This window comes from Schistocerca cancellata, chromosome 1 (genome assembly GCF_023864275.1).
Source record: "Schistocerca cancellata isolate TAMUIC-IGC-003103 chromosome 1, iqSchCanc2.1, whole genome shotgun sequence".
Classification (NCBI taxonomy): Eukaryota; Metazoa; Arthropoda; class Insecta; order Orthoptera; family Acrididae; genus Schistocerca; species Schistocerca cancellata.
In genome coordinates this window covers 1286643687-1286656059 of record NC_064626.1, presented here as the reverse complement: position 1 = coordinate 1286656059, position 12373 = coordinate 1286643687, and the positions used below count along the sequence as shown (strand labels likewise).

The 12373-nt window shown below is 35.7% G+C and overlaps 1 protein-coding gene across 1 annotated transcript in view; it reads left to right on the top strand.

The window, feature by feature from the left end:
• Positions 1-12373, top strand: part of LOC126095109 (serine/threonine-protein phosphatase 6 regulatory ankyrin repeat subunit A-like) — a 400015-nt gene that overhangs the window by 215683 nt on the left and 171959 nt on the right. Inside the window, exon 11 of the mRNA XM_049909822.1 lies at positions 5465-5566. Coding sequence (XP_049765779.1) covers positions 5465-5566 — 102 coding nt within the window. The remainder of the gene's footprint in view (positions 1-5464; positions 5567-12373) is intronic.

The following is a 12373-nucleotide window of genomic DNA, read 5'->3' as shown; positions in this document are numbered from 1 at the left end:
TTTTTTACATACAATCATCTGAACATCAGAATGTAATTGCAGGATCTCGTATAATTCAAGGGAAATAGCAACACATTGCAAACAGTTCCTGAAAATTTCATAGCATAGCTTATATACTTTTTAGAAAAGGCTTCTAATAATGTAAAAAATGTGAAACAGAGAAAATGAGGTTCAAAGATTTTCTTCTCATACTTCTACATGTAATAAGTTTACCTCAATTTTAAAATCCTCCATACTGATCCTCCTCATCCTCCAGGTAGTTTATCTTGTAATGAAGTTGAAATAGATAGTTCCTGTGAATTATTGTGGGTAGAGGTATACTCAACAGTCATACCAAAATAATAATTGGCTCCTTCACCGACCCCCCGACTCAGATGATAAAATAGCTGAACAGTTAAAAAAAACTTGAGTCTCATTACAAATAAGTACCCCACTCATACAGCTATAATCAGTGGAGACTTCAATCTACGCTCGATTTGTTGGCAAAAATACATGTTCAAAGCCGGTGGTAGACAGAAAACATCTTCCAAAATTGTACTAAATGCTTTCTGTGATAATTACTTTGAACAATTAGATCAAGAGCCCACACAAATTGGAAATGGTTGTGAAAACACACTTGACCTCATAGCCACAAATAATCCTGATCTAATAGAGAGTGTCATCACGGGTACAGGGATTAGTGAACACAAGGTCATTGTAGTGCGGCTCAAAACCATATCAACCAAAACCACTAAAAATAAATGAAAAATGTATCTATTTAAAACAGCAGATAAAAATTCGCTTGATGCCTCCCTAAGAGAGAGTCTACATTCCTTCCAAGCTAATTATGCAAGTGTAGACCAGATATGGCTCAAATTCAAAGATAAATTATTGACAGCAATAGGTAGATTCATACCGCATAAGTTAAAAAGAGACAGGACTGATCCACCATGGTACATAAAACACATCAGAACACTGTTGCAGAAGCAACGAAAAAAGCTTGCCAAATTCAGAAGAACGCAAAATCCCCAAGACTGGCTAAGTTTCACCTAAGCTCGAAATTTAGTGCGGACATCAATGTGAGGTGCTTTTAATAGTTTCCACAATGGAACATTGCCTCAAAATATGGTAGAAAACACAAAGAGATTTCTGGTCGTATGTAAAGTATGCCAGTGGCAAAAAACAGTCAATACCGTCACTGCGCGATAGTGGTAGAAATGTTACTGATCATGGTGCCACTAAAGCAGAGTTACTAAATACAGTTTTCTGTAATTCCTTCACGAAAGAGGATGAAGTAAATATTCCATAATTCAAAACCAGAACAGCTGTTAGCATGAGTGACATAAAAGTAGATATCTTGGGTGTTGCAAAACAACTCAAATTACTTAAAGATTGGCAATTCTTCCGGTCCAGATGGTATACCAAACATGTACCATTCAGCATAGGCAGACACAATAGCACCTTAATTAGCAATCATATACAACTGCTCACTTGATGAAAGATTCGTTCCTAAAGACTGGAAAATAGCACAGGTCACACCAATATTGAATAAATAAAATAGGAGTAACCCATTGAATTACAGACCCATATCACTGACCTAAATTTGCAGTAGGATTTTGGAGCATATGAATTACCTTGAAGAAAATGACTTATTAATACATAACCAACACAAATTCAGAAAATATCATTCTTATGCACCACAGCTAGCTCTTTATTCCCATGAAGTAATGAGTGCTGTCAACCAGGGATCTCAGATCGATTCCATATTCCTAGATTACCAGAAGCCTTTTTGATACCATTTCTCACAAGCGACCATTAATCGAATTGTGTGCATATGGAGTATCATCTCAGCTGTGTGACTGGATACATGATTTCCTCTCAGAGAGGTCACAGTTTGTAGTGATAGATGGTAAATCTTCGAGTAGGACAGAAGTGATATCTGGTGTTCCACAAGATAGTGTCATAGACCCTCTGCTATCCCTGGTCTACATAAATGATCTAGGTGATAATCTGAGCACCCAATTAGACTGGTTGCAGATGATGCTGTAATTTACTGTCTAGTAAAATCATCAGATGATCTATTCCAATTACAAAATGATCTAGAGATAATTTATGTATGGTGCAAAAAGTGGCAATTGACACTAAACAAAGAAAATTGTGAGGTCATCCACATGGGTACTAAAAAGAATCTAATAAATTTTGGGTATACGATAAATCGCACAAATCTAAGGGCTGTTAATTTGACTAATACCTAGGAATTACAATTAAGAGAAACTTAAATTGGAAAGACCACATAGATAATATTGTGGGGAAGGTGAAACAAAGACTGTGCTTTGTTGGCAGAACACTTAGAAGATGCGACAAATCCAATAAAGAGGCAGCCTACATTACACTTGTCCATCCTCTTCTGGAATATTGCTGCACTGTGTAGGATCCTTACCCAGTAGGATTGACAGAGGTCATCAAAAAAGTGCATTGAAGGGCAGCCCGTTTCATGTTATTGTGAAATAGGGGTGAGAGTGTTACTGATATGATACACGAGTTGGGGTGGCAGTCACTGAAACAAAGGCGGTTTTCTTTTTGGTGAGATCTATTTATGAAATTTCAATCACCAACTTTCTCTTCTGAATGTGAAAATATTTTGTTGGAATTGACCTACATAAGGAGACATGATCATCATAATAAAATAAGAGAAATCAGAGTTTGAACAGAAAGATTTAGGTGTTCCTTTTTCCCATGCACCATTTGAGAGTGGAATGGTAGTGAAGTAGTATGAAAATGGTTTGATGAACTCTCCGCCAGGCACTTAAGTATGAATTGCAGAGTAACCATGTAGTTGTAGATGTAGATGCATCTGTATTTGCAGGTAAGACACTGATCTATTAGCTTTCTTGACCCTGCTCACATCGATGGTGTGTTATGCTTTTGTTGTAAACACACCAGGATCTACACCAACTCTCTTCAACATTTCAATTTTGCCAGTATTTCCATTATTGTAACATAAAACTGCATCATAGACACTTATTTTGAGTACTTCAAGTTCACAGAATGTCCTTTTTGAGGATCTAATCCAAATTAAATTATTGAGGCTTTCATTTGCGTTTTGTGTCTTTCCGTGAAGGCACTTCCTCAATAAATCGGGGTTTGCAAAAATCTGAATGTGGGCTTCATTGCATTCATAACAGGTTCTGGTAATGAGTGTTTATGTGAATATGTCTCATCTTTCGGACACAGATAGGTGTTTGGTCAATGGATAGTTTGTGGGAAAAAATTGCCCTCACAGCACACCTCATTGCCTCTAAATTATGTGTGTTCTTCCTGATCACTCTCCCATAAAATAACTGAAGACAATCAATTTCTTTCAGAGTAAGCCTTCCTTTTCCTGCTAGTGGTTTTCCATCCTCAAGTACTTCACCTTTTTTCTCTTTCAGCAAGTGACGAAGCTCACCACCGAGCCTCTTTTGGATGTGGCCAACACTTTCCATTTCTATTGTTGTATTGCATGGGTTTTTATCTATCACAGCTTTCAAAGAAGAGAAGTCCCCTTCACCAAGGTATTTAGTATATCTAACACCATACTGGTTCTCAGATCTGGAGAACATCCTCACAACTGCAGCAGGCTCCATGCCCCCACTTGAGCCACTATAATTTTTTGCCACAGTTTCCCACTGTCTTCATTGTTGGACATTTTCCTTGTTGCACACTGGTGGCAGTATTTAGACAATTTCTACTTCTAAAGCTTTACCTGCGTCAATACCAATAACAGAGGCAACTCCGTACTTCATCCAAGTCTCATTACAGACACACACAGGTCAGTAACATTTGTAGGAGATTCACTGTCATGAATATCCACCCCAGGATGTATTTCTTTTTGGTGTATTTCCACAAATTCCTCCACTGCTTTCTTCATAGAAACTTTGGCAGTATCGCATACAGCATCAGACATTTCTTTATTTATTTTTCAAACAAGGTGGAGGCATGTTCAGTAAACCACACAATAAATTACCTCCTTCCCTGCCCTGTCCAAGGCATCTCAGAGCATATGCTAACCTAGAATTGCTTTCATAGGTACCAGTGTCAGTTTTTTTGGAGGAGGAAAATGAAATTTCATAGCCGCATGAATTACAAATTAATTTAAAATCACAAGCTATTCGCACTCTTCTTTCTTCAACAGCAATCGTGCATTCCATATTTTTACAGCTAACACATGAACAGGAAAACTTTATAGCCTGGCAGAGAAGCTCTAAATCAATAAGTCTGAATCCAATGGAATTCATATCAACATCATTTACGCACCTGTACAATTCTCCTATCCCAAGTTTTGATGCTGAAGCTGAGAGCTTATGTTCTTCATTTCGAGCTGCTTCCTCTTTTTTGTTGGTAAACCAATTTCCATGAAACCTCCATTTCCTAAACACAGTTTGTCCACCACCCATTATGCATAAATCTTGACTTCCATGTAAAGGTTTGCAAATTCAACCTTCCACCTACTAATATGTGTTAGTATTGTCAAAACATAAATAAACCACATGTAAGAAAGTTTTCAGACAAAGATATACATGGCAGCCAGAGATATAGATGTCAGCCAAAGATATCAAAAGAAAATAGCCTCCACAGTGACAAAAATTCAGCTGAAGCAAGCAGTTTCTCAAATGTTGGAATAGGTGGGAGTGACTGCCAGTGCAGAGTTAATCAGTTTAACAGTTTAAGTGCACTTCTAAAGCTGCTACAACAATAAAATTCACACACAACATAGATTAAACTGTGTAGATCAAGAAAATAATATTTTTGAAAAATCAGTTTTTGGGCCAAAATCCATCATATCCCCCCTTGAAAGCTCACATTGAGATACAGAACTACATTATGGCCCATCAGCTGTGTTTGTGTTGCAAACATCCCCCTACTTACCTTAACGTAGATCAGTTTTTTTAATGATTTTTGATTTATTTTTCTTGTGGGATCCATTGTGTGAGTTCTACAATATATTTTACAGTCCCTAAGAGATTTCTTGTAAACATCCCCCTACTTCCCTTAACGTAGATCAGTTTTTTAATGATTTTTGATTTATTTGTCTTGTGGGATCCATTGTGCGAGTTCTACAATATATTTTACAGTCCCTAAGAGATTAAGCCAAATTTAAAATTGCCTCCAATTATACCAAAGAAACATAGAAAATGCTCTTGCTATTTTAAGTTGTCGGAGTTGGTGCTCATGGAATGTGTTTCTCTTTTACTGATTGAGGCTGTGGCCAAAAGCTTTTTGTAACTGTCTTTTATTTGTGTCTGTCTGCAACTCAATGCGTCTTCTTTATGGTAAGTAGAGATCTACATTGTTGTGCAAAACATTCAGAATACAGAAATGATTAGCTACTAAAGCCAACTATTTTGTAGCCAGTTAAATCAAAAACTTCCTTCCTTTTTAAATTCACTAATGTAAACAAACAATTTACCTACATGTTATTTGTTTGTACTGCTTTATTTTGTAGGCCTTCAACATGCTACTGGATGTTGGTGCTGATCCATATAGTGTAGATGACTGTGGAGTATCGTTACTCCACATGTTGTCTAAAAGGCCTATGGATAAAAAGGTAATGTAATTACATTGATGTCCGTAAGTTAAGGGTCCTTTGAGACTCTATATACAGAATTACATATAGTGATAAAGATTCCTCTGTCAATTCGATGATTTGGTACAGCGCATAGCAGAAAACTGGCAAAGAGTTCTGGGGGGCATGTACAATACCACATATGGTGTGTCTGCTGTTGGCATACAAAATATCAATGTCAGGATTGATGTCCTCAGATGTACCCATGTGGCTGTAATGGAATACTTGGCATTTGGTTGTAATAAAACTCTACTGAGCTACTATACCCTAGGCAAACATGTAGTTCCGCAAGTCCAAAGTTGATTAATGTTTCTTTCTCAACATCTGATAATAATGAAGAATAGAAAAATGACCTTTCTTGTTAATATTCCCTTTATGATCTCAAGGTAGGGTCTAACACAATTGTTACCACTAACATGAATAACATACTTAACAAAAATGTTCACATTTAATGAAAAATGTTGGAGCATGGAAAATATGACCACAAAGTGTTGTTAAATTAGTCCATATTGTCAGAATTTGCTATTTATCAGGATCTTCACACTTAATTTTTATGGTTGATGCACTCATAATGTATTCATGTTTTGTTGCAATACAAAATCCCTCCCGTTGATTTTTTTTCTAATCTCCATCTTCCAAAACAAAATACCTCTTTTTTTTTAAAAATCAGTCAAACAAAGTGATGTAATGAAATTATTACATGCACTGTCACCATTTGTGTCTCTTTTAATTACACTATGTGCATCCCTCCACATCACTTGACTCTTGCCACCTGACCATCCATCGTTGACTGTCATTTTGCCTTTTGATAATCCAGTCATCTTTCAATTTCTAGATGTCTCCCAGTTAACTGACCTCATCCATGTTCTGGTGCTGCTCTCCATTGCCAAAAATGGGATACATCCAGGCACCTTCCAAACTTGCAGTTGTGCTTCACCTACCAATAGGGAAGTTTTTTTACAGGTGTTGCTGATAATATGTTGCAATCAAGCTTTAAGAGCACCCAGGCAAATGAATATAAAATAAGTGCATGTAGAGAATCAATGTACATCAGTTCTGTTTCACAAGATGAAATAGCTAAAGCAATAAAAGGACTTAAAAATTCCAAATCGGCAGGTATTGATGGTATACCTGCAACAATGTTAAAGAAGAACGCATCAAACCTAATTGAAGTACTCACACACTTATGTGACTGCTCACTTCAGGCAGGCACTTTCCCTGATGTGTTGAAAACATCAAAAGTTATTCCTGTACATAAAAAAAGGGATAAAGACAATGTAAATAACTACAGACCCATCACAATTTCCTCCTGCATCTCTAAAGTACTGGAAAAAGTTATGTATGAGAAACTTATGAAATTTATAAATAAAAACAGCATCCTATGTAATGAACAACATGGATTCAGAAATAAGAGGTCAACGACAACTGCTGCCTATAAGTGTATCAATTCCATCCTAAACCTGATGGACAAAAAACAGGAAACAATAGGAGTATTTATTGACTTGTCAAAAGCTTTTGACATGGTGGACCATAAAATTCTGCTATCAAAGCTTTAAAGATATGGTATTCAAGGTCTGTCCAACAAGTGGGTCATTTCCTTCTGGACTAATCGTAAGCAGGCAATGTGCATCAAGCACACAAATTTTGAACTAAAAACTGTATCTAATCACTTATCTGACTATAAACAAATTAAATGTGGTATACCCCAAGGATCAGTAATGGGACCCCTTCTGTTTCTTCTGTACATAAATTATCTAAGCTTAAATGTTGATGCACACAAAACAATCATATTTGCAGATGACACCATGGTTCTACTAAAAGGAGACGACAATGAACAGTTACAGCAGACAGTAAACATGGTCACGAAACAACTTAGCAGCTGGGCACAGAGTAATCAGCTTGTAATAAACAGTAAGAAAACCATTGCTCTAAAATTCCACATTGTTCCTAACAAGGACATGTTTGAAACTTTCCTGGCAGATTAAAACTGTGTGCCCGACCGAGACTTGAACTCGGGACCTTTGCTTTTCGCAGGCAAGTGCTCTACCATCTGAGCTACCAAAGCATGACTCACGCCCAGTACTCACAGCTTTACTTCTGCCAGTACCTCGTCTCCTACCTTCCAAATTTTACAGAAGCTCTCCTGCAAACCTTGCAGAATTAGCACTCCTGAAAGGAAGGATACTGCGGAGACATGACTTAGCCACAGCCTGGGAGTTTTAATCTGCCAGGAAAGTTTCATATCAGCGCACACTCCGCTGCAGAGTGAAAATCTCATTCTGGAAACATCCCCCAGGCTGTGGCTAAGCCATGTCTCCGCAATATCCTTTCTTTCAGGAGTGCTAGTTCTGCAAGGTTCGCAGGAGAGCTTCTGTAAAGTTTGGAAGTTAGGAGACGAGGTACCGGCAGAAGTAAAGCTGTGAGTACCGGGTGTGAGTCGTGCTTCGGTAGCTCAGATGGTAGAGTACTTGCCCGCGAAAGGCAAAGGTCCCAAGTTCGAGTGTGGGTCGGGCACACAGTTTTAATCTGCCAGGAAAGTTTCATATCAGCGCACACTCCGCTGCAGAGTGAAAATCTCATTCTGAAGAACATGTTTATCCCATCAGTCTCTATCAATGACGAACCAGTTGTTAACAATACTGAAACCAAATTCTTAGGACTTTACTGCAGAGTAACATCAGATGGAATAAGCATATTGAATATCTCAGTGCAGAACTGAGAAAAACATATTACCTTCTTTGTTCATTAAAATCATGCTGTAGTGAGAAAACAGTATTGAATGCATATCATAAGTACTTCCATTCTCATCTTAGATATGGGGTCACCTTCTGGGGAAACTCTAAAACAGCTAATAGCACTTTTAAACTACAAAAAAGGACCATTAGAATCTTGTTTGGGTGCAAGCCTAGAGACTCTTGTAAACCCCTGTTTAAGAAATCTGGTATTCCTCCATTACCATGTGTATACATTATGGAAACCCTTTTGTTCTTTAAATTAAATGTAATAAGCAAGGACTGGAGACTGCAAAAAAACTGTGATACATATGATCGCTTTACCAGACAAAACAGAAACTTACATATGACTCAAATCAGCACAGCACTGTGCCAAAAAGGTACTTTTCACATTTATTTATTTATTTAGCATCCAGTAGATCACACATGTGATATAGGATTTGTCATTTGATTACACGTAACACATAACAACACATACACATAATAAATTGACAAACATATACAAACAGCAAACAAATTACATACACATAGTACATAAGTAGTGTACAAGAACTTATTACCCAAAATACAAAAGTACGTGCTCATGATAAACAATTTTAGATCACAAACTATCCTTATACACAAAACATATTACGGATATACACAAAACATATTATGGATATACACAAAACGTATTACAGATATTTAACAGATTTTTCCTAAGTACCATAATTACAAAGTTGAAAACATCATTAAATTAGTCTGAATTTTTAAAAAAATAAGTACAGGTTTCAATCCACAGTCTGAGACAGGTATTCATTTACACTGTAGTAGCATTTTTCCATCAAGTATTTTTTTACTTCATGCTTGAAATTATTTTTGTCTTTCAATTCTTTAATTTGAGATGGAAGAGCATTTAAAAGCTTTATTCCTAAGTGGCTAACATGTTTCTGACTTCTAGTTTTTGCTACATAGGGAATGTGGAAGTCTTTACAATGCCTTGTATTGTGATCATGGTAGCTTGAGTTGGTTTGGAGATCGCAGTTATTTTTATTGATCATTTCCAGGCATTTAAAAATATATATTGATGGTATTGTAAGTATCTTTAGTTGTCTGAATAAGGGTTTACAGTGAGTTTGTGGTGGGCTGTGTGTCATAATACAAATGTCATTTAGTCTTGACATGGTTTTTTCCCAAAAACTTATGCCATAGCTTGCAACTGATTGGAAATAACTGAAATACACTGCTCTAATACATTCTTTGCTGCATACCTTGGATATTATTCTTAAGGCAAAACATGCTGAGCTAAGTTTCTGAGTAAGATATACAGTGTGTTCATTCCAGTTTAAATCTTGGTCAATTTGCATTCCCAGAAACTTTGTGGTGCACACTTTTTCTATTTGTTTGCTATCCAGCACAAGGCACATATTTTCCCCTTGACACTTGCTTCCATACTGTATAAAGTTTGTTTTCTTTGTATTTAATGGCAGCTTATTTGAATAAAACCATGACTGTATGTATGAGAGCATTTTCTCTGCAGTAGTACACAATGATTCTTTTATATCACTAATTATGATACTCATGTCATCTGCAAATAGTAGAATTTTGGCTGAGCTGTCTGAAGCCTGTATATCATTGATATAAATTAGAAATAACAATGGGCCCAGAATGCTGCCCTGTTTAACACCTATTTCAATTTGTTTTGGTTCAGATAAGAGTTTAAAATTGTGAAGATTGTTGGATGACCTCAGCTCAACAACTTGTGACCTGTTTTGCAGATAAGATTCAAGCCATTTTTTAACAGTACCCCTGATGCCTATTGCTTCAAGTTTCTCTAGTAATATTACATGGTTCACAGTATCGAAGGCTTTGGATAAATCTAGATTAATTCCAACAACCTGTTTATTTGACTCCAAATGTCTTACTATTTCTGTTCTGTATTCCAATATGGCTGTTTCTGTACTGTGCCCTGCTCAAAAGCCATGTTGACTGTTATTTATTAGTTTATGTTTTTCTAGATATTTTGTAACCCTGATTTTTATTAATTCCTCAAGTATTTTGGAGAAGGCTGGGAGGAGAGATATAGGTCGGAATTTTTCTATTTTATGTCTGTCACCATTTTTGTATAGAGGTATCACTTCAGAGATTTTAAGTTTGTCCGGAAATATCCCTTCGCTAAGGGACAAGTTTGCTATGTGCACTATAGGTTTGACAACACGTGGAGCAATTTTCTTAATTATTGATACAGGTACATCATCCAACCCAGAGGACATTTTGGATTTCAAGCATTTAATGACTTTTAGAACTTCATGCTCATCTGTTGGGATTGCCATCATGCTGGTATTTACCATTGGAGTTGTCACTGTTGGTTGTTGCTTAAATTTACTACTTAAAGTAAGGGGAATATTTACAAAATAATTGTTTACATAGTTTTCCATGGCATCTTTTTCTAAGGGAATATTTTCATTATTTTTAAGATTGATTTCCTGTTCTTTAGTTTGACCCCCAGTTTCTTTTTTAACCATTTTCCACATCATTCTGGACTTGTTACTAGCCTGCCTTATTAATCTATCATTACTTAATAATTTTGCTTTTGCTATTACTTTGCGGTAAGTCTTTTTGTATGTCCTCATATACTCAACAAACTGCTGATCATGACATGTTTTTAACTTTAAACTTAGTAATTTCATGGTTTCACTTGACTTTTTAATTCTGGGTGTAATCCAGGTCCCTTTGGATCCAGATGATCTATAACTCAAAAGCTTTTTTGGGAAACACATTTCAAAGTACATCATAAAAGTGGAAGCAAATATATTGTAAGCATCATTTGTGTTTGTTTGTGCCAGGACCTCTGACCAAACTGCATTTTTTAAATTATTTTTGAACTGATTACAATTTTCAGTAGAGAAAAATTGTTTGTACTCCTTTTTATTTTTCTCCTTCTTGGGAGTTGCAGTGAGATTAAAGGTTAGTGCATTATGATCTGATAATCCTACATTCAAATTTGTAACTACAACTTCATGTGTGTCCACATTTGAGAAGATGTTATCTATTAGGCTTGGGAGTTAAGCTTTATAACAAACTTCCTGAAAACATAAAAGCTATCACTGAGGTCAATACATTTGGAAAATCTCTAAAGTCATATTTACAGCATCACTGCTTTTACTCCATTGAAGAATATTTAAATTTATGAAATGTGTTATATAAATACTTACATGTAAAGTGTATTATTGTAACCTTTCAGCCTGTATATTTATAACTTGACTTGTCCAATGTCTTATGCATAAGCTGCTATATAGACAACAGGACTAATAAAAAATACAATACAATACAATACAATACAATACACACAGATATAGTCACTCACACAAGAAATCTCCTAAATTACATACACAACTTCAAACATAGCAACTTCCCAGGTACATACAACATAAATACAAATGATAATTGGACAAGAAGAAAATTACATTGATACCTGCATAAAGAATCTTAAACTGACTGCTTCCCAGATACATAAACAGAAATACCTATGAAAATTTCACAAGGAAAAAAAATTACATTTAGCTCTGCATAAATAATTTTTAAATTGGTAGATTCCCAGATAAATGAAAAGGAAATGCATATTAAATTACACAACAAAATAGTAACCCAGACTTATTATGCAAATGGCAAAAAAATCACTTATAGTAATATATAAACCTACAACTGTCTTCATATTTACTTCATCTAAAGAGACTTACACCATCCAAACATACTTCAAAATGGTCATGTTATCACTTACAATGTATAGCAACAACAGATTAATCATGCAAGACACAAAATGTAAAAAACATGCTAACCACATTTTACATTTCATCAAAAATTATCATTCATAATGAGATACCAGTACAGAAAAAAAGTTACAAAAATTAAGCTTTGTGTTTGGTGGCAGAAGAAATATGAAATACATTAGGAAATAATTTCCCATACCTTTTCTGCTTTTAAATTACACATAGTACTTATGAGAAGTCAAGGCTTGTTTATAATCAGTAACGGTATTATTCCAACAAGCACTCTCTTAGTTAACAGTTGCCATTAA